The sequence below is a fragment of the Ovis canadensis genome, chromosome 7 (genome assembly GCF_042477335.2).
Source record: "Ovis canadensis isolate MfBH-ARS-UI-01 breed Bighorn chromosome 7, ARS-UI_OviCan_v2, whole genome shotgun sequence".
In the NCBI taxonomy this organism is placed as follows: domain Eukaryota; kingdom Metazoa; phylum Chordata; class Mammalia; order Artiodactyla; family Bovidae; genus Ovis; species Ovis canadensis.
Genome location: NC_091251.1, coordinates 16,655,883 through 16,679,194, shown reverse-complemented (window position 1 = coordinate 16,679,194; position 23,312 = coordinate 16,655,883). Strand labels below are relative to the sequence as shown.

The 23,312-nt window shown below is 41.2% G+C and overlaps 1 protein-coding gene across 1 annotated transcript in view; it reads left to right on the top strand.

Moving 5' to 3' along the window:
* Positions 1 to 9,430: 9,430 nt before the first annotated feature.
* The window catches only part of CCDC112 (coiled-coil domain containing 112), a 32,081-nt gene continuing 18,199 nt past the window's right edge, over positions 9,431 to 23,312 (top strand). Inside the window, exons 1-3 of the mRNA XM_069595286.1 lie at positions 9,431 to 9,838; positions 19,210 to 19,331; positions 23,145 to 23,266. Coding sequence (XP_069451387.1) covers positions 9,725 to 9,838; positions 19,210 to 19,331; positions 23,145 to 23,266 — 358 coding nt within the window. The 5' untranslated portion in view covers positions 9,431 to 9,724. The remainder of the gene's footprint in view (positions 9,839 to 19,209; positions 19,332 to 23,144; positions 23,267 to 23,312) is intronic.

Below are 23,312 nucleotides of genomic sequence, written 5' to 3'. Positions count from 1 at the left end.
AAAGAAGCTGAAATAGATGCTGAGTGAGCCAGCGGGTGGTACCCACCCACTGCGTAATGGGAAATTATACTGAAACGCTCTTATGATACTGGGTGGGGACAAAGTAGTTTCTTTTAATTCTTCCAATATGTTACTGGATTCTGTTTGCTGAAACTTGGTAAACACTTTCTGCATCAATATTCATAACTAATTTCTTTTTTGTGCTATTGCTGTCAGTTTTTGGTAACAAACATATGTTGCTATTAGAATTTGGAAGTTTTCCACTCTTTATCTCTGCTCTGGAACAATTTAAAATGCATTAGAGGCTGTTTGTTCTGTTAAGTTTCATAATATTAGTCTATGAAGTCCTCTGGGCCTGGTGCTCTTTGGGAGCCTACCATTTTAATATTTTTTCCTTTTTTTTAGGTTTTTAATATTTAATTTAGATTTTTAATTTTCCAACTTTAGTAAGTTGTATTTTCTTAGAGAAATGATCCATTGCATCTGGATTTTCAAATTTATTTGCAGACAATTGTGAGCAAAGTTACCTCCTGTGATTCTTTTTTTTTTTTCCTTTCATTTTTCTTATGTATGTTTAGTGGAGCTTTCTTGACTTTAATTCTTGATCATGTTAGCTAGTGATTTATCTGTCTTAACTGGTTAAATTTATTCATTAGAATTGTCATTTCCCTGTTTTTTATTTTATTTTTTCTTTTATATTTCTTAATTCATTTCTCCTTTTTTCCTGTTCTGATTATTGATTTTTTCCCCATCTTCTTGAGTTGAATGGTTAATTCATTTATTTTTATTCTTCCTTATTTACTAATATAACTACTAAAATTGCTTATTTTCTTCTGAGGATGGATTTAGCTGTATTCCATGGATGATGGTTTGTAGTGTTACCAATGTATTTTAATTAGATTGCAGTTTTAGTTTTCATATTTTCTTTGACTTGGGAGTCTTAAATATTTATGTAATAGAGTCTTTATGTCTTTTCAGTTTTGTGTATGTGGGTGTGTGATCAGAGGATTATATCTGCATTGTTTCTGCTTTTTGACGTTTATTGAGGTTTTGGTGGCCTAAATATATGGTTGTTTTTGTGACAAAAATGCCCCATTTCATGAGTGTTAAAAAAAAGTATAATCTATGCTTCCAATGAATACATTTCAGGATATGCCAATTGGAATTATCTTATCAATCCATCATCTAATCTACTCCATATTGAAAGCTCCTGTCTGTGCCCTTCTTCATATAGTCTCCCCATGGCCTGACAGCCTTAAAGAAGGAAAACAATTCTGCAATAGATGTCTGATAGCTACAGTCCCAAGCTCTGCCAAGTAATTGAGCACCCCTGCCTCCCAAGCTAAGGACTAGCCTTTGCAGAAATATTGACAGACAGAGGAAGCAAATCTTATTCATTTACACTGACCAATAGCCAAGTCAAGCACACACTTGGCTGTACATATTTGTTCAAAACTAAAACCTTTCCTTTTTTTCTTTCTTTCTCTCTTGATTCCACTAAGGTTTCCACCAAGTACTTCCTGCAGACAGATCTGTGTCACCCTCTGAGCAATCTTTCAGTGCTGACCAAGTCAGGGTGGGCTGTCCACTTCCTTGTATTTTCCTGTCCTTGGAAACCTGGTTTGATATCTATAGTCTTTCACTGATAATGGCCCTAACACTTATTGATTTTCCTTCCAGTGTGAGCAAGTCATATAGTGTCTTTGTGCTCCAAATTATGCCTATCACTAGACATTTCCTTTCTGTTATATGTTACAAGCACTGTAGAAGGAAATGTCAACCCACTCCAGTATTCTTGCCTGAAGACTCCCATGGACAGAGGAGCCTGACAGTCCATGGAGTCGCAAAGAGTCCGACACCACTGATCCGGCACGCATGCAGAAGCACCATCTGGGGCTTCCCCTGTGGCTCAGCAGTAGAGATTCACCTGCAGTGCAGGAGACACAGAAGACAAGGTTCAATCCCTGGGTCGAGAAGACCCCCTGGAGGAGGGCATGGCAACTCACTCCAGTATTCTTGCCGGGAAGATTCCATAGCCAGAGGAGCCTGGTGGGCTGTGGTCCATGGAGTTGCAAAGAGTCGGACATAACTGAAGCGACATAAGCACCAGCTAGTATTAAAATGTTAAGATTATCTCAGTCTATGTGTAACAAAAATTCAAAAAACACTGGTTTAAAAAATAGTTCTTTTTCTCACATAAAAAGAAGCCCAGAGGTAGCCAGTATATAGCTGCTCAAATTAATATATGTAACTGTAAATAAACCTCTAACATTACAGAAGTCCCAACCATTGAGTAATATTTTCTGTATCATTTTCATGATGTGCAATTTCTTAACTTTCACATTTATATAAAGAAATGTTTTTGATTTAAAATTCTCAAGTAAGAGTAAATAAGTCATTGAAAATTTATTATGTTCCTATGAGCCAGGAGTTCCTGACATTTTTTGGTATAAATCCAAGGGAATATATATGTATGATACATGAGTTTAATTTTCTATCCAACTGTAGAAGAATGACCCTGCAACATCTTCTGAAATTAATTTTTAATGGTAGGTTCATGTTCATCAGATGGGTTTGAATTTTCAGGGAAAATGGCTCTATTGGGATTAAGGGGTGTAGTCATAAAACTGTCAACCATACTAAAGATTTTTCATTTCCTAAGGCTGATTTGAAAGATGTAAACCTAGGACCACCCGAACAAAAATAACCAACATCCATTCAAACACAAGTGATTCTCTTCTTTATTTTTACTTTTTTCCCAGGGGGAAAAAAAATATTTTTCAAAAGATGAAAAGAGACTTAGAGGTTTTTTTGTTTGCTTTTGTTTTTGCTTTAGGAAAATAAATTTTAACTATTAAGTTAGATCCAAGTCAGATCCAGGCTTGATGCTTGGCTCTGCCATATTTTAGCTGTATTATCTTAGAAAGTTTATTGACTAAGATTCTCAAACTTCATTTATTTATAGCAAAGAGTAGTTATGTGTGTTGATAAGAGTGTTTGGCACCAATAGGTCATCAAAAGTGAGGATTATTATTTTTAAAGTAAATATTCACATTTTCCCCTTGTATCTGGACCTACTCTCAAATTGTCGTAACAGTTTCATCTGATGTAAAGATCCACTGTTGTTGCTTTGGCTGTTGTTGTTGTTATTGTTCAACAGTAAATATTTCTGGCCCACCCCTAGGGAACTGACAGCCTGTTGAAGAGTATATGGTTAAGGAACTCTAATATTACCAAAGAACTATAAAAAAAAGAGCTGAAAGACTGGGAACTCTTTAAATCACTTTCTCTTTTCAGTTTCTAAGAATATAGCTGTTTAAACAATTGAACATTTTGCATGGGGATAGTCATTTAATGGTTAGTAGAAGGCATTCAGCTGTTTTTATGAAATGAAAATTGTTGAGAAGTTATCATCTTTTACATAGGTAATAGGGCTTGCCTGGTGGCTCAGTGGTAAAGAATCTGCCTGCAGTGCAGAAGACCTGGGTTCAATCCCTGGGTTGGGAAGATCCCCTGGAGAAGGAATCTTGAATGGCAACACACACCAGTATCCTTGCCTGGGAAATCCCGTGGACAGAGGAGCCTGGTGGGCTACAGTCCACTGGGTCACAGAGTCGGACACGACTGAGCGACTAACGCTATATAGGTAACATCAGTTAGCTTGTATTCTAATTTCTGAAGTCAATATGAGACAACCTTATTCTAGCCCTGTCAAAACTGACAATACTGATGAATTCTATAGCTCATCATACAATTATCCATTTGTTAGTGTTTAAGAAGATAATACAAATATTTTGTTATTAATTAAGCTTTATATAAAAGAATAAATGTGATTTTATATGTATATATAAAAGAATATGTACATATGTACGTATGTATGTATATGTATGTATATGTATATGTATATGTATGTACATATGTATGTATGTATGTACATATGTATTTTTATATGTATATATAAAAGAATAAATGTGATTTTATATGTATATGTGATTTTGCTTAACTGTCTGGAGCAGTTCCACACATTTTCAACATATTATTCTGTGACTTTGGAATGGATCATAACTGTTTCATCATGCAATAGTGATCTCTACATAATTATTAAGACAAAACATTTGCCTCTTCTAAGTCCTTGTTTCATAATCTGACTTCGTGCTAGTTGCTTCAGTTGTGTCTGACTGTGCGACCCCATGGAGTGTAGCCCACCATGCTCCTCTCTCCATGGGATTCTCCAGGCAACAATACCGGAGGGGGTAGCCATGCCCTCCTCCAGGGGATCTTCCTGACCCAGGGATTGAACCCAGGTCTCTAATGTTTCCTGTTTTGGCAGGCAGGTTCTTTATCACTAGCCCCACCTGGGAAGGGGAGCCCAAATTGACAGCCTTCTTTTGTCTTCCTGTCTGGAGTAAGTGTGAGAACTGGAAAGAAACAGATGACATTATCTCTATTTGCAGATAATGTAATTGTATAAAGGGAAACCCTAATGTAAAAATATAAAATTAAGAAATCATTCTTAATTGTACAACCAAAATTAACAGAATTGATTAAAGTAGCAATATAAAAAACGAACAAAGAAAAATCAAGAGTGTTTATATATCCAAAGAATAACACTAGAGGATATCAAGGGAGGGTAAATCACACCTGTAGTTGCAATAGAAAATTATTAAAACCTAGGAATAAGCTTAAAATACTCATTCCTCACAGGTGCAAAAGTAGGCTTCAACAAATGAAAGGCCTTTGTTCACGGGTAGGGCAAGTCTACATCATACATGTGTAAATTCTTCCCAAGTTAAGAAAACATTTAATGTAATTCCATTAAGAATATTGAGATTCTTCTCTTAAAGTAGACTCTCGATTCTAAAGTTCTTTGGGGGTCAGGAAAAGGCAGAAAAATCCCATAAAGAACAATGAGAGGAACTAGCCCTGTATGATACTAAAACATTTTATCATTGCCCTATAAATTTAAAAAGGCGCTTTCATTGATACATCACTAGATATACAGAATGACAGACTAGAATAAAAAATTTAACATAGAACAATTATATGGGAAAAGTGATACCTCAAGTCACTGGTGAAAATATACTGTTTTTAATAAATGTTTTTGGTATAACTAGATAGCCACTTGGGAAAAGTAAAATTGAATCCATATTTCATCCTGGATACCAGAATGAAATCCAAATAATCCAGACATCTATATGTAAAAAATAAAACTGCAAAAGAAAACAGATTCATTTCTTTATAAACTGGAAGTGAGAAAAACCTTTCCAACTATGATTACCAATCCAGAAGCACCAAGGAAAATCGTAAAACACTGACAGACTTGACTCCATAAAAATAAACTTTTCAAAGCAAAGGGGGAAAAAAGCAAAAGTCACTAATCAAATTAAAATCCAGAAGAAAATATTTTTAATTTATATCAAAAAAATCACAATCACTTAAGTGATAAAGAGCTCTTAAAAACTGGAAAGAGAAAGACCAAATACCATTGAGGAAAGATACGAACCGAATTTAAAGAAAAAGCCGATGTCCTTCAACTTACAAAAAAGAGCTTCATTCATACCAAGAGAAAGGCATATTAAAATTACTTACACATACTATTTCTCACCTATTGAGATTGTCTAAAATACAAAAATTTGAAGAACTGTGATGGCAAATAATAAGGAAACAGGCACCCTTAGGCAAAGCTAGTGGGAGTGCAAAATGGTACAACTTTCTATGGAAGGGAATTTAGCAATATCTAACTACATTGCCTTTGCATTTATCATTTGACTCAGCAATTCCACTGAAGGTACACTTCCCCAGATATGAAATACTAATGATCATTACTTGTGATGGCGTTCAGGGCAGGCCAACCCAAAGTATGCTACTTTGACATACTGATTGTTTTGAATTCAAGTTGAGAAACAGCCAGTGCAAGAAGGACATTCTGACCCTGCCCTCTTCCCCCTGAAATCAGGAAATAAATCTCCCATCCAAAAGGCAGCCTCTGAGCACCAGGGCATGGGACATCTTTATGTCCAGGGATAGAAAATTCAAGACAGAGACGACTCTGCTTCGTTTCTTCACTCATTAGTGCCCAAGCCTAAGTGTCTTTGTCAGTTCTTCACAAAGACATCTATTGTTTCTTTTCTAAACAATATAAAGGCTGCCTGCTTTAGTCATTTCTTTGAGTCTCACATTTCCATGAACTCCCATATGTGTGGAGTTAAAATTTGACCATTTTCTGTTAATCTGTCTCATGTCAATTCAATTATTAGACTACAAGAATAACCTAGAAAGGCAGAGGAAACAAATTTCTTCCCCAACACTGTAACTGCAAAAGACTGGAAATAACCTGTCCTTAGTGTGTCAATAAATGACTGAAAGTGAAAGTGTAGTTCCTCAGTTGTGTCCAACTCTTTGCAATCCCATGGACTGTACCCCGTCGGGCTCCTCTGTCCATGGGATTCTCCAGGCAACAATACTGAAGTGAATTGCCATTGGCTTCTCCAGGGGACCTTCCCAACCCAAGAATCAAACCCAGGTCTCCTGCACCGAAGGCAGATTCTTGACTGTCTGAGCCACCAGGGAAGCCAGATAGATGACTGGCTGAGTGAAATACGAGCATTGTGGTTGTCGTTCAGTCGCTAAGTCGTGTCCGACTCTTTGTGACTCCATGCTCAAATTCATGTCCATTGAGTTGGCAATGCTATCTAACCATCTCTTCCTCTGCCACCCCCTTCTCCTTTTGCCTTCAATCTTTTCTAGAATGAGTATTATCCATTCATTTTTTAAAAATAAGGAATATTTCTGTGAACTTACTTCAAGGAGTTACAGAATCAGTTCAGTCAGTTCAGTCGCTCAGTCATGTCTGACTCTCTGTGACCCCATGGACTGCAGCACGCCAGGCCTCCCTGTCCATCACCAACTCCCGGAGCCTACTCAAACTCATGTCCATCGAGTCAGTGATGCCATCCAACCATCTCATCCTCTGTCGTCCCCTTCTCCTTCCGCCTTCAATCTTTCCCAGCATCAGGGTCTTTTCCAGTCCAAGAGACTCTCAAGAGTCTTCTCCAATACCACAGTTCAAATGCATCAATTCTTTGGCACTCAGCTTTCTTTATAGAGTTACAAGATATATTAAGTTAAAAAGAGTAAGGTGTAGAGTATTATATATGTGCTATGAGTGGAATTGTGTCCTCTAAAGAGATATGCTGAAGTCCTAATGCCCAGTATCTCTGAATGTGACCTTATTTAGAAACCAGGTCTTTGCAGATGTAATAAAGTTAACATCAGGTCATATGGGATTAGAAAGAACCCTAATCCAATGACTGGTGCCCTTATAAGAAGAGGGAAATTTGGACACAGAGACACAGACACACAGGAGAGAAGGCCATGCAACCATACAGGCGACGACTGGAGTAACGTTTCCACAAGCCCAGGAATAATACTTCAGGTAACCAGAGATGGTAGGAGAGAGGCGTGGAACAGATTAATCCATTCTGAGTAGGGAGGAACTGAGGAACCAGGATCAAAGCCTGGCTGAGATGGTGGAGGAGATAATGAAGGTTATGAGATTCTTAACTGTTTTGTTTTGGGGAATTTTTCATCCTAACAAAACAGGAAAAATCTTAAAGCAGGTATTTTGCATATTGTTGCCACATTCCCTTAAGAGTGTCCAGTGGCCTCCCCATTGTCAAATCTAACCATCAGTTCTGTTGTCATGTCACAACCTCTGGGCAGCAGAGCACAGTTGATCATCCTCTCCTTTTTGAAACACTTCCTTCCATAGGATTGCAGACCTCCCCCATTCTTACTGACCTCTCCCACCTTCCACGTCATATATGTTGGAGAGTTCTAGGCCTCACTTTCCAGACTCCAGTTTGTACTCTTCCTGAGCAGCCTCATTAGGCCTTTTACGATATTTTCTACATGGAGATGAAGACCAAATTCATATCTTTAGCTCCAGTCTTTGTCCAGGGCTCCAGCAGCATTTATCCATCTGCCTGTTTAACATTTCTACCCAGATGATCTCTGGAGTCAGGCCACCCAAGCTTGTATTCTAGTTCCCATCTGTATGATCTTGTGTTACTTAACTATATCTGTGAGATGAAAATGATAATAGTACCTACTTCTCTAGATTATTTAGAACAGTGCTGGCACAAAGTAAATGTTCAGTAAATATGCTGTTTACTTGTTTGAAGTCACTGCTAGAAGTTTGGAAAGAAGGAATCTTGTGTGTTCACCTGATTCAACAGTTAATTTTCCAGGGCTGGCAGCTGGATATTGACTGAATGAATGATTTGATGAATGGATGAATCCATTCCTTTAAAGGAAGAAAATGCAAGGTAGCACAAACTAGCTGAATTGTGACTGGTTGCACATGCCTTGACTGGAGAAGTCATCTCTGCCTTTCCCCCCGCCACTTCCCAACACTGTATCTTTGGAATTTCTCTTCTCTTTGGCCAAGTCCTCGGAGTGGGCCATTCCTGCTTCTGATATCTGATGGGGTGGGGCATGCTCTGTTTTGTTTGTTTGAAAATGTGAAATATCGTTTATTGTTTAGGCTCATCAATCATGTTTTTTTCATTTTATACTGTTTCACCAGAACTTAACGGAAACCTACAAAAGTTCTATTATGTAAAGTATCTATCTTTGTTTTTTTGTGAAGTTGCTCAGTCGTGTCTGACTCTGCGATCCCGTGGACTGCAGCCTACCAGGCTCCTCCATCCATGGAATTTTCCAGGATGGAAAAGAGTACTGGAGTGGGTTGCAATTTCCTTCTCCAGGGTAATCATCCTGACCCAGGGATTGAACCCAGGTCTCCCACATTGCAGGCAGACGCTTTACCGTCTGAGCTACCAGGGAAGCCCAAAGTACCTATATCTATGAATATATCGATACCTATATATATAATATATATATGACATGAATAAATTTAAGTATGACAGCGAAAGAGAGTGAATTTTCCTGGTAGTTAGGGAACCGGGGGCGAGGAGAAATATTTTTGCCGAGTAAGAGTAGATACATGGACGGTGATATATCAATACTACCGCGCCACACAGCACGGCACAGCCCACCCCGCGACCCGGTCCCCACCCCGCCCCAGGCCCCCGCCCCTCGGCCCCCGGCCCCCGGCCGCCGGCCCCGGGTCCCGGGTCCCAGGCCCCCGGCGCCGGCCCCCGCGCCCCGCCCCGGTTCCGACCGCGTCCCGCCCCAGCGCCCGCCCCAGCCCCGGTCCCCGCCCCAGCCCCGGTCCCCGCCCCGCCCCGGTTCCGGCCCCGCCCCGGCTCCGGCCCCGCCCCGCTCCGGCCCCGCCCCGCGCTCCGACCCGGCCCCGCCTCGCTCCGGCCCCGCCCCCGCCCGGCGCTCCGGCCCCGCCCCTGCCCCGCGCTCCGCCCTCGCCCCTGTCCCGCGCTCCGGGCCCGCCCCGCGCTCCGGCCCCGCCCCTGTCCCGCGCCCCGGCCCCGCCCCGCCCCAGCCTCCGTCCCGCGCTCCGGGCCCGCCCCGCGCTCCGGCCCCGCCCTGCGCTCCGGCCCCGCCCCTCCCCCTCCCCGGCCCCGCCCTGGTTCCGAATCCGCCCCGCCTCGCCGCTCGGCCCGGCTCCGCCCCGCATCTCCGTCGCGCTCTGCATCCCTGTGGAGGAGCCCAGCCGCCCCGGCAGAGCCCGGATCTCCGCACGACCGAAGCCCGCCACTCCAGACCCGGGTGGCCGCCGCTGGAGCGCGCGGCGCGGCGTGAAAAGATGGCCGCCCTGACGACGGTTGTGGTGGCGGCGGCGGCCACCGCCGTAGCCGGGGCTGTGGCGGGGGCGGGCGCGGCCCCGGGAACCAGCGTGGGAGCCGCGGTGCCGCAACAGGTAAATAAATGGAGGAGGCAGAGGTGGGCCTGAGGGGGCTGCTGGCGCCGGAGGCGCGGGACGGGTCCCCGGCTGAACAGGTGTCCTCTGCAGCGCGGCCGGGAGGCGGGAGCCGCGGCCGTTAGCCTCCCTTCGCCCGGGGCCTGGCGCTTGCCAGCCTTGTGCTTTGTTCGCTCGTGCATTTTTAACTGCTGTTACGGAGCCCCCTCCCTGGTTGTTTGGGAGTGGAGGAAAGTCTGGGTGGAAACCCTGGCTCGGCCTCTGTGATAGGAACACACTTAACCTCTCGTGACTCCGTTTCTTCTCTAAGCGTTGGATCTGATCATACGCACCTTCCTGAACCCTGCACCTTGTCTGGGAAGCCCCTGGTACAGTGCTTGGTTGGAGAGAGAGTCAGTGCCCAGTGGCTGATGGCTGCTCTATTATTGTGTCAGCGCTGGGAACACAAGGAGGAATCAAACTGGGATGGTCTCCGAGGCAGATGTGTTTCCAGAGATCTCCTTGGGACCCCTTTCTCTGCAGTAAGGATTAGGAGATTCCCGGAAGAGGATCGTTGGAGCCAGCAGCTCTTGTCAAAGATCTCGACTCCTCCGCATTCTCTCACAGCCCACACCCAAAGCACAGGCAATTCCTGTCTGCCCTACCTTCAGAATAAGTCAAGAATCCCACTTCAAGCACTACTACCCATGTCCACGCCATCATTTCTCCCTTAGCAGAAACACTTTCTTAGTTGGTTTCTATTCATCCACTCTTGCCTTCCTGACATATTCACAACAACCAGACCATTCAGGAATGACACTTGTCTGCCCAGATCCCTCAGAGTGAAAGCAGACGTTTTCACCATGTTCCACACCTTAGACTCTACAGGGCCTCTGAGCTGCCCCCAAGATCTCCCTGTCACCTCATCTCCAGTCCCCTGCTCTGGGTCTGCTGCAGTCATACTGGCTTCCTGTGGTCCTTCAGACAGGCGAGCACACTCCTGCCTCAGGAGCTTTGCAATTGCTGTTCCCTCTGCTTGGAATGCTCTTCCTTCCTGGTCTCACGGCCAGCACCATCTCCACCTTCAGATATCTTTGTTCAAATGCAATCAGCTCAGTGGTTCTTTCTTTGACCTCCCCAAACTGAATCCCCTTACCTAGCACACTGTTCTCTTTTTAGGTTTTTTCTATATCCGACTGAAGCGACTTAGCAGCAGCAGCATAACACTTATTACCCTATAATATACTACATATTTTATATTCATTTTTTGTGTGTTGTTTTTCTCCTCTCCATCTAGTAATGTAAACCCTGCCCTCTATGAGGGAAGAAACTTTTGGAAATTTTATTCACTGTTACATCCCCAGCACCAAAAACTGTGCTGCTTTAGTCCAGAAACATAGTAGACACTCCCTAAATGTTTGTGGATTAGTCCAAACCTGAAGGAAGGCTATTATGAGCTGAGGACAGCTTCCATCATTTTCTTCCTCTAAGGAGATTCAATATCTTTGCATATTTCCAGAAATTCCACTTCATCCTGGTTTGTATTTCTCACAAGTTGCTTAATATTGTTACTGATGCACACTCCTGCCCACTACAGTGGTTCTCAGAGGTTTGCCTTCCTCAGTGTTGGATCAGAATCACCTATGGAGCTGTTTCAACTGTCCCTTCAGCCCCTCACATTTAGCAGTGTCTGGAGACAGTTTGGGTTGTCACAACTGCAGGTGGACTGTGGAGAAGGCTGTGTGTGCTACTGGCATCTAGCCGACACAGGCTGAGGGACAGTCCCCCACAACAAAAAGTCCCCTGGTTCAAAATATCAGTAGGGCTGAGGTTGAGACACCCAATTTTATATGCTCTCACCAATTTAGAGAAGGCAGAGCCTCATGGTTGGCTATTGTGGTAGTAGCGAGGTAGAATTTCTCAAGGGTGTTTGGGTTTTAAAAAAGAATTAGAATCTCTAGCAGATTGTGACTTTTGAGGAGTTTATGTGTTATCCTTCTTTGTACCCCCCCCAACATATCACACACACACACACACACACACACACGCACATTATAGACTCAGATTCTGTAGCCCCGCCCTGGACTTGAATACTTGTCGTAGGAATTTGTGAATCTGTGACCCTGACATTGAAACCGCTAACGTGTTTCTGAGAAGAGATCATTTTCCTCGTGACAGCCTCATGATATTAGAGGTATCTGCCAAAATACTGAAGTTCCTAGATTAGCCTGCCCGGGCTTCTGTGACAAAATACCACAGACTGAGTGATTTAGATTACAGAAATACATATATATTTTTTTTTACACTCTGGGAGGCTGCAAAGATCCAGCCGAGATCTTGTGCAAGATGAGGGAGCTGTCGGGGTTGGTTTTTGGCTTGTGAACAGTTGCCGTCTCGCTGTGTCCTCACATGGCCCTTTGTGTACATGCAGAGAGAGAGTTCTCTGGTGTTCCTCTTCTTGAAAGGACACCAGTCCTGGTGGATTAGGACCCTATCCTTATGAGCTTATTTAACCTTAATTACTTCCTTAAAGGCACCACCTCCAAATCTAGGGCCTCCACATGTGAATTAGGGGAGTGGTAATTCAGTCTATAACAGTTCCCTTACATTATTTTGGAACAATTATCTTTGAAGTTTTAGGACTATTTTATATTTTATTTTATAGCCTCCAGAGAGTGTGAAATCTTCTCATTCATCATTAGGAAAAGTAATAATGTACCCTATCGATGTATTTTAATGTTTGTATATTATTTGTTCATAATTCCTCTCAGCCATTGCTTTTCAAGACCAAAGACTACTAATTTCTTGATTCTCCTCTTAGATGCCATCTCCCTCTTGATCTTTTTAGCACGTTTAATTTTGACTTTTTTGAAGTATCTCTGGCTGCATCACACAAGTGTATGTCCCGGTTTTGCTCCAGAGTAGGGCTGTGTCCTCTCTTTGTCTCTAGTGCCCTCTCTGTGATGACCTGTATGTAATGGCATTCGGCTGACTGGAGTGGTCCTTCAGTAATAACCACATTACTTTTCTGACTTTACATAATTACTCAAAATGGATTTCCTCTAGAAGATCACACAAATGAATAGAGCTGTGTGTATATCCAGGTGTGGCAGAGTGAAGAATTCCCCACCCCTCCCATATACACCTTTTTTTGGTCTTCTTTTGACATTTCCCTTAATGTTGTTAATACAACAAATACAAATAATACACAATAAACACAAATAGGGGAGGGGGAATCCTTTGTTATTAATATATTTTTACAAGCAAGCCTGTCCCACACAGCTGCTTGGACAGTCCATCTCTTCTCTACTCCATGTCAGTCAGTCATTTCCATCTGCCTCGGACACAGTGGATTGTAAGTCAGTGTGCATCCTCACTGTATCACTATGTTACCTCAAGGATAGTCACATCCTAACCCCCAACACCTGTGAACATGTGACCTCATGTGATAAAAGGAATTTTGCAAATATGATTAAGTTGAGGCTCTTGAGGCAGGGAGTTTATGCGGGATTATCTGGGTGGGCCAGTGTATTCATGGAGAAGGAAATGGGAATCCACTCCAGTACTATTGCCTGGAAAATCCCATGGACAGAGGAGCCTGGTAGGCTACAGTTCATGAGGTCGCAAAGAGTCGGACACGACTGAGCAACTTCACTCTACTTTCCAATGTATTCACAAGAGTCCTTGTGAGAGGGAGCAGGAGGATTAGAACCAAGAGGAGATGTAATAGTGAAAGCAAGAGGGCGATGCGATATGAGGAAGCGGCCATGAGCCAAGGAATGAAGGTGGCCACTAAAAGCTGAAAAAAGGTAAGGGAGTAAATTTTCTGGGTCTCCAAAAAGAATGCAGTCTTTTCAACACCTTAATTTTAGACTTGACCTCAAAAACAGTAAAAGAATAGCTTTGTGTTGTTCAAGTCTCTTAAGTTTGTGGTGAACTGATTTTTTTGGTAAGTTTGTTGTAGTAGTGATAGGAAATGAATGCAACCAGAGAAAGCCTAAGAAGGCCTGAGCTCTCATCTTTGGCTGACCTTGAAACTGTGCAACAGGAAATGAAGGCTAAAGTGGAGTTGTAAACTGCTTGCCCCAGTATTGATGCCATGTTCCAGCTTGCACACAGACCCTCTCAGCAAAGTGTGGGGACTTAGAGGTGAAAGACATCTAAGAAAATCTTTGACCAACCAATCATTCACTGACAACTAAGCTAACAAAGCAGAGATTTCAGTGCCACACAAACAAAGAATCCAGACTTTACTGAATTAGTTCAGAGAAATGACTGAAAAAAACCCAGCAACAACAGCAGACCTTGGAAAGAGGGGAAAAAAATCTCATTTTTAGTGTTGCCACATTATATATTATTTAAAGTATTGAGTTGCTGACAAATTATGAGATATGCAAAGAAATAAGAAAATATGGTCCACACACAGAAGAATTAAAAAAAAAAAAAGAATAGTAAAAAGAAACTGTCCCTTAAGATGACCGAATGTTGGAGATAATAGACAAAGATTTTAAATTATTGATTTAAACATGTTCAAAAAGCTAAAGAAAACCAGCTCTAAAGAAATAAAAGTATGAGAATGGTATCTCACCAAATAGAAAATATCTATAAAAAGAGACTGGAAAAGGTGAGCTTTCAATCCAATCCCAAAGAAAGGCAATGCCAAAGAATGCTCAAGCTATTGCACAATTGTACTTATCTCACACACTAGCAAAGTAATGCTCAAAATTCTCTAAGCCAGGCTTCAACAGTATGTAAACCATGAACTTCCAGGTATTCAAGGCAGAGGAACCAGAGATCAAATTGCCAACATCCATTGGATCATCAAAAAACCAAGAGAGTTCCAGAAAAGCATCTATTTCTGTTTTATTGACTATGCCAAGGCATTTGACTGTGTGGATCACAACACACTGTGGAAAATTCTCAAAGAGATGAGAATACCAGACTCCTGACCTGTCTCCTGAAAAATTTGTATGCAGTTCAGGAAGCAACAATTAGAACTGGACATGGAACAACAGACTGGTTCCAAATCGGGAAAGGAGTACATCAAGGCTGTATATTGTCACCCTGCTTATTTAACTTATATGCAGAGTACATCATGAGAAATGCTGGGCTAGATGAAGCACAAGTTGGAATCAAGATTGCTGGGAGAAATATCAATAACCTCAGATATGCAGATGACACCACCCTTATGACAGAAAATGAAGAAGAACTAAAGAGCCTCTTAAAGAAAGTGAAAGAGGAGAGTGAAAAGCTGGCTTAAAATTCAGCATTCAGAAAATGAAGATTATGGCATCTGGTCCCATCACTTCATGGCAAATAGATGGGGTAACAGTGAGAGACTTTTATTTTTGGGGGCTCCAAAATCACTGCAGATGGTGACTGCAGCCATGACTGCAGCCATGGAATTAAAAGACGCTTGCTCCTTGGAAGAAAAGCTATGACCAACCTAGACAGCATATTAAAAAGCAGAGGCATTACTTTGCCAACAAAGGTCCGTCTAGTCAAAGCTATTGTTCTTCTAGTAGTCATGTATGGATGCGAGAGTTGGACTATAGAGAAAGCTGAGCACCGAAGCTTTTGAACTGTGGTGTTGAAGAAGACTCTTAAGAGTCCCTTGGACAGCAAGGAGATAAAGCCAGCCCATCCCAAAGGAAATCAGTCCTGAATATTCATTAGAAGGACTGATGCTGAAGCAGAAACTCCAATACTTTGGCTACCTGATGCAAAGAACTGACTCATTTGAAAAGTTCTGATGCTGGGAAAGATTGAAGGCAGGAGGAGAAGGGGACAACAGAGGATGAGATGGTTAGATGACATTACCAACTCAATGGACATGAGTTTGAGTAAACTCTGGGAGTTGGTGATGGATATTGGAAGCCTGGCTTGCTGCAGTCCATGAGATGGCAAAGAGCCATACACGACTGAGTGACTGAACTGAACCGAACTGATTAAGAGAGAAGTTATAGCAAAAGAATGGAATAGAAAATTTGGAGCTAAAAAGTACAAAAATGCAAATGAAAAATTCACTAGAGAGACTCAACAGTATGTTTGGGCTGGCAGAAGAAGGTAGGTCAATTTAGATTATCCAGAATGAGGAATCTAAAGAAAGAAAGAATGAAGAAAAGTAAACAGAGTGTTAAAGACCTGTGAGACACCATCAGATGTCACAGCTAATCAGAGTCCCAGGAGAGAGGGAAAAGTGGGGAAAGACATTTTGAAGGAACGATGGCTGTAGTATTGATCTACACATTACTGGAAATTAGTGAACTTCAAGATCCGTACCTAGACATGTCATAATCAAACTGTAAAAAAGAGACAAAAAGAAAATTCTGGAAGTACCAACCAAGAAATCAGTTCAATACATATTAGGCATTCTCAATAAGATTAACAACTGATTTCTCAACAGAAACCTTGGACTTCAAAAGTATGGGATAATATGCATGCATGCTAAATTGTTTCAGTTGTGCCCAACTTTTTGCAATGCTAGGGACTGTAGCCTACCAGGCTCCTTTGTCCATGGGATTCTCCAGGCAGGAATACTGGAGTGTGGTGTTGTGCCCTCTTCCAGGGGATCTTCCAGACCCAGGAAGCGAGTGTATGTCTACGTCTCCTGCATTGGCAGGTGGATTCTTTACCACTAGCCCCTCCTGGGAAGCCTCATGGGATAACAGACATAGTCAAAATGCTAAAAGAAAAGGACTGTTGACCAAGAATTCTGTGTCCAACAAAATAATTATCTAAAAATGAAGGAGGCTACATCAAACTGAAAAGATTCTGCACAGTAAAGGGAATATCAGCAAAATGAAAAGATGACCTACTGAATGGGAGAGAAACATTTGCAAATCATATTTTGGTAAGGACATATCTAAAATATAAATTCTTAAAACTCAAAAAGACACCCCAGTTTTTAAAATTGGAAAATATATAACTAGGTATTCCTTCAATGAAATAGCCAATAAGTACATGAAAAGATGCTCAGCATCATCAGTCATTATGGACTAATCAAAACCACTGTGAGACACCACTTCACATCCAGTAAGATGATTATAGTAAAAGAGACAGACAATAACAAATGTTGGTGAGGATGTGAAGAAACTGGAACTCCCGTAGCATGCTGATGGCAATGTAAAATTATATAATGATGCAGCCACTGTGGAAAACAGTTGGATAGCTCTTCAAAAGTTCAAAACTTCTGTCTTTCAAAGGATATTATCAGGAAAGTGAAAAGAACTCTGAATTGGGGAAAATATTTGCAGGTCAAACAAAATATGATAGTCATGTGGACTATTACTTAAGCATGAAAAGGAATGAAGTACAGATTCATGGTACAACGTGAATGAATCTTTAAAATATTATACTCAGTGAAAGAAGCCAGACACAGAAGGTTGTATATTGTATGACCCTGTTCATGTTAATTGTTCAGAATAGGCAAATCCATAGAATCAGAACGTAGATTAGTGATTACCAGGAATTGGGCGGTAAAAGGGTATGGGAAGTGACTGCTTAATGAGTGTGAGCTTTCTTTTGGGTATAATGGAAATATTTGGGTACTAGGTAGTGTTGCGGAGAAGGCAATGGCACCCCACTCCAGTGTTCTTGCCTGGAGAATCCCAGGGACAGAGGAGCCTGGTGGGCTGCCGTCTATGGGGTTGCACAGAGTTGGACACGACTGATGCGACTTAGCAGCAGCAGCAGCAGCAGATAGTGTTGATGATTGCATGACTTTGTGAATATAGTAAAAAACACTGAATTGTAAACTTTATGTGCACATTCTATGGTATGTGAAGTAAATCTCAATTTTAGAAGTACTAACCTAAAATCATTACTTTAATCTTGTTTGCTCGTTTCTTGAAATTTGACGGCTTGGTTCCTTTATTATTATTTTTTTAATCTCTCAGGCTGTCAGCAGTTCCTCTTGGTTATGCCTCCAAGATACATCTAGGCTCCTTACTTTTGGTCTCCACCATCACCCTGGTAGACCTGAATGCCATCATTCCTAGTCTTTGCTGCTGCTTCACCTGTCTCATTGATTCTCCTGCTTCCAGCCTTGCCTCGCCTCTTCGTCCACCTCCCTGAATTTGTTCTTTAAAAAATAGAAAGATTTTCTTTAAAAATTAAATGTATCATGGCATTCTCCTACCCTAAACCCTTCAGTAAAATTCAGACTCCTGTAGTGACTTAAAATGCTGGTGTGATATGCCACTTGCCTGACTCTATACCTCAGCTCCTACAAAGCTCTGCACTTCACTCATCTTATGTCACAATTGCCTTTGCTCTGCTTGAACCAGCCAAGCTTTTTTCCTGCTGGAGGGCTTTTGGACACCCTGGTCCTTCTGCCTGGCACACCTTTCCTTGCAGCTTTTGGCCTGGCCTGCTCCGTTCTTCCTTAAACATCATCCCCTCAAATAGACCTCTGTGGCCATTCTAACTGAAAAGAAAAAACAAAAAACAATCTCTTGTCCCCTTTATCTTCATCTCAGCACTCTTTATTTCCTTAATAGCCCTTACAGTGTTGGGTTTTTTAAAAAAAACGTGTTGCTTATTTACTCTTTTCTTAAGTCTGTTCTCCTCTCTAGATTTTAAGGCAGAGGCCCTATTATCATGGGGGCTTCTCCAGTGGCACTAGTGGTAAAGAACTCGCCTACCAGTGCAGGAGACATAAGAAATGTGGGCTCGATTCCTCAGTCTTCTGGGTTCAGAAGATCCCCGGGAGAAGGGCATGGCAACCCACTCCAGTAGTCTTACCTGGAGAATCCCATGCACAGAGCAGCGTGGCAGGCTGTGGTCCCTAGGGTCACAAAGAGCTGGACACAACTGAAGCAACTTAGCATGCAGCGCACACATGTTACCATGGACCGTCTTTGTTTCCCTAGTGTCTAGGCCAGCATCTGTCACATCATAAGTGTTCAATGCATATTGGTAAATGAATGAATGAATGGAAGAGATTTTTCTAAAACTCCCTGAAGACTTTACATTTCTCACTAATTTAGCATTTTAAAACACATATTCCTTCTTCCACAAGCTGTATTTTTAAAAATTAAATAAGATTGGCCCCAAAATTATCCCCTGAGAAACTCCATTATTGATGTTTTATCTCTGAAAAAAGGGCTTCCCTGGTGGCTCAGACAGTAAAGAATCCACCTGCAATACAGGAGCCCTGGGTTCAATCCCTCTGTTGGGAAGATGCCCTGGAGGAGGCATGGCAGCCCACTGCAGAATTCTTGCCTGGAGAATCCTCGTGAGCAGAGGAGCCTGGTGGGCTACAGTCCATGGGGTCACAGAGTCGGACACCGCTGAGCAACTAAGGACAGCATACACTCTGAAAAAAATTCCACGTTCATCTCCCACCATTTTTATTATTGAGGATACATTTGTTTTTGTTTTCTCTTCAGAATGATGGCTGTCTTGGTACTTCAGGTGGAATTCGTCCTTTTCAGCTTCAAAACTGGAAGCAGAAAGTTAATCGAACTAGGAAAGCAGAATTCATACGTACAACTGAAAAATTTAAAAATCAGTAAGTATAAGAACAGTATCTTCAAGGAATATTACTCATCATTTTATTATGAACAATATAAAGTTAATTCTCCCCCAGTCTATCTAATCCCATACCAAAGACTAGTCACTAGTCTTTCAAATGTAAAACAAGGGACCAGTGAGAAATATGAAATATACAAATGATAGTAAACTATTTAATATAAAGTTAATTTTAAGTAGAGTTCTTTAAATCTTAATTTCACTATTTTGAATCAGTGTATATCAAGGAGAATAAAAGATCACATATATCAAGTAACAGATTGAATACATTTTGACTTAGCAAAGTAAGCACTTGGTAAATATTTTTGAGTGAATAATTTTAATGAAGAGTCCTACTGTACTCTTGAGTTTTTTTTTTAATTGGCCTTTTAATCGGTCTCCCTTCCTTGGTCTCTACCTCTTTCAGATCCACCCTGTACATTATGACTAGAAAAATTGGGAAGGTGGCATTTAAGTTTTAGTGTTTATGTATTTTTTAAATAACCAGTGATATTTACTGAATGTTCAACATTGTTAGTAGCACCGTATGATTTAACAAATATAATGAGTAAAGGTAAAAGAACTAGAGCTCAGGCAGCTAACCCTCTCCTATAGCTGGAAGCTTTATAGAACACTGCTCTGAATTTATGCAGTATCAATTTGTTGAAGAACCAAGAGAAAAGGAGGCTTTTGTAAGAAATGATCTCTGGACCAGAATTAGTGGCAGTTGTCTGTTTAGAAATTCTACCAATAAATAGTATACTGTTTGAATTTTAACAAGTTATACCATAGTGCAGCCTTGTGAGACTAAATTCTAACTGTATTGGTTTAATTCTCATTTTTAATACTCAGAATTTGATAAACTACAGTTTTTTTTTAAATTTATAAAATGCATTATCTTAGGATTGGACTCTAGGTTAAGATTTCTGGTTTATGTTTCTTTCTAGATAAGATAATCTTCCAGATGTTAATGTACATAAGTATAGCAAGCCAGCCAGTTACATTATGCCAGTATAGATAGGTACCTTATCTGTGTATAGGTTTTATAACTCTGGTTAGGCTTTCTTCATCTGTTATAAGGTTTTGGAAAAACTCATTGAAAGAGTATTAGAAAAATCCATTGAAATTGAATCCAACAATTCTCATTGAATATAGAGAAGAACACCATTTGTAATATTTTCATTTTCAGAATAGGTTATATATTCATGTAATTCAAAAATTAATTCAAATCAAAGGATCCACAGTGGAAGGTCTTTGTTTCACCTGTGACCCATATCACCCATTTCCCTTTTTCCCAAACAACTATTTTTAGTTTCTTATGTATCCTTCCACGGGTATTTTATATGTTTTTTTAAAGACATAAAAATGCATATTCAGATGGTTCCTTTTTTTTTTTTTTAATAAATGGTAGTATACTATATACATTGTTGTGCATCTTGTTTTATATTTTTAACTTAAGAGTATATCCTAGATACCAAGAAATTATTGATTTTGTTCAGGCATGATATTATACAAATCCAATACTCATAATCTCTAGGAATGCACACTGAAGTATGTTGGGGTAGAAGCACATAATGTAGTGGGTTTCCTTTAGAGTACTTAAGCAAAAAAGGAAGAGGAAAGATAAGAAAAGGTAGATGAAAGAGAGGAAAAAGACAGGTAAAATTGTTGAGTTAGAGTGATATGAGGTATATATCATATGAAACGATATGAGGGGAATCAGTTTACCAGTCTCTAGTATGTCTTAACATTTACATGTAAAACTTCTGTTAAAAAGGAGAGTCTCTTGGCGATCTTTCCTTATCCGTACATAGAACATGGGACTGCATTGTATCCTACGGTATGCATATACCATCACTTATTTAATCTGCCCCCCGGAGAATCCCAGGGACGGGGGAGCCTGGTGGGCTGCCGTCTACGGGGTCACACAGAGTCGGACACGACTGGAGTGACTTAGCAGCAGCAGCAGTGATAGGCATTAGATTGCAGAAAACGTTAAGTTATAGTAAATAAATGCTTAATTCATTGGCGCCTCCATGGAGGTTCATATCATTTTGCACATCTTTGAGTGTATCTTTAGGAAAAATTCCTACAAATAGAAGTGCTGGATCAAAGGTATATGAATTTGTGATTATAATGAATAGTTTCTGATTATGCATGATTGTAATGAATAATGAATAATTTCTAAATTGTCCTTGATAGGCCATTTATGATTTCACCAACAATATATGAGAGGACCCATTTCCCCACAGCTTTATCATCAGAATATATTAAACTTGTGTGTTTTGTCCCACCAGTCTGATCGATACACCATGTTACCATGGTGTGGTTTCAGTTTTCCTTTCTCATGTTACGAGAGAGGTTGAGCATCTCTTTTTCTTTGGCAATTTATCTCCATTATACATTTTGGATACCGATATGGGTCAATATTGGAGAAGGCAAGGGCACCCCACTCCAGTACTCTTGCCTGGAAAATCCCATGGATGGAGGAGCCTGGTAGGCTGCATTCCATAGGGTCACTAAGTTGGACATGACTGAGCAACTTCACTTTCACCTTTTGCTTTCATGCGTTGGAGAAGGAAATGGAAACCCACTCCAGTGTTCTTGCCTGGAGAATCCCAGGGACGGGGGAGCCTGGCAGTCTGCCGTCTGTGGGGTTGCACAGAGTCGGACACGACTGAAGTGACTTAGCAATAGCAATGGGTCAATATTTCGAATCCAGGAGTAACAAAGCATGACTGACTGTTGTAGCATAGCCTGCGTCCATGGTGGGCATTTCTGTCTGCTTGTAGTGCCTCTCCCCACCCCAGCCAGAGTCGAGACGGGCTGGCGCTCAGTGCAGGGCTGCAGGAGCTGCCCTCAGCCTGTCAGACTGACCTGCAGACTAAAGGCTTTTTGATGTCTCTGTTCTCCCCCTTCGTTCCTCCCAACATAGATTGAAGCTCTGACTCCCTCAGCCTTGGGGCAGCCAGGTAGGGCCTGTGGCATTCTCATCTATTTACCTCAGGGTGCCTTATATATGAAATTCTTTTCTTGATGTGGCAAGCGAAAAAGATTGGGAAACTCTGCCTTATATAGTTGCCCCTCAGGATAGAGCAAAGGAAATCAGTGACCAGAGATACTCCACCACTCATTAAATTCAGGATTAGTGGAGACGTATTTATATTAATTTCCACCTTGTGGGAGAAAGAGAATAGATGTTGAGAAAATAAATTTCTTTGTCCAACCGAAAAAGTTTCTTGATGGTAAATTGTTTTGTTTTACTCCAGGGTTCAAGCTAACATTAGAAGTCTTACTGGTAGAGGAGTAAAGCCAAGGAGCAAGGGTGAGATGGAGCAGCTCTGAAGTAAATGTAGACCATATCCCATAAAAACCACTGAAATCCCTGCCTTCATAGATTGTTTGCCTTTTGGAGTTTTAGTTTTACTAGCATTAATAACTTGCATTTCTATAGTGCAATTTGCTTCCCTGGTGGCTCAGATGGTAAAGAATCTGCCTGCAATGCCAGAGACCCAGGTTTGATCCCTGGCTTGGGAAGATTCCCTGGAGAAGGGAATGGCAACCCACTCCAGTATTCTTGCCTGGAGAATTCCATGGACAGAGGGGAGCCTGGCAGGCTACAGTCTGTGGGGTCACAGAGTTGGACATGACTGAATGACTACTGTTTTGATTCCATAGCCTTATTGATCCAAGTAATTTTATTTTGAATCCTTTGATGAATTAATACAAAGTACAGATTGTAAGTATATTCATATTTTAAACAATTAAAAATGCACTTAAATCATATTTATACTATTTGTTTCTTTCCCTAAAGGGTTATTAATCTAGAAAAAGACAAACACAGTCATTTCTACAACCAAAAAAGTGACTTCAGAATTGAACATAGTATGCTGGAAGAATTGGAAAATAAACTGATTAACAGCAGGAAAACAGAAAGTAAGTTGAGTTCATGATGAACAAAACCCATTGAGAGATATAAAGT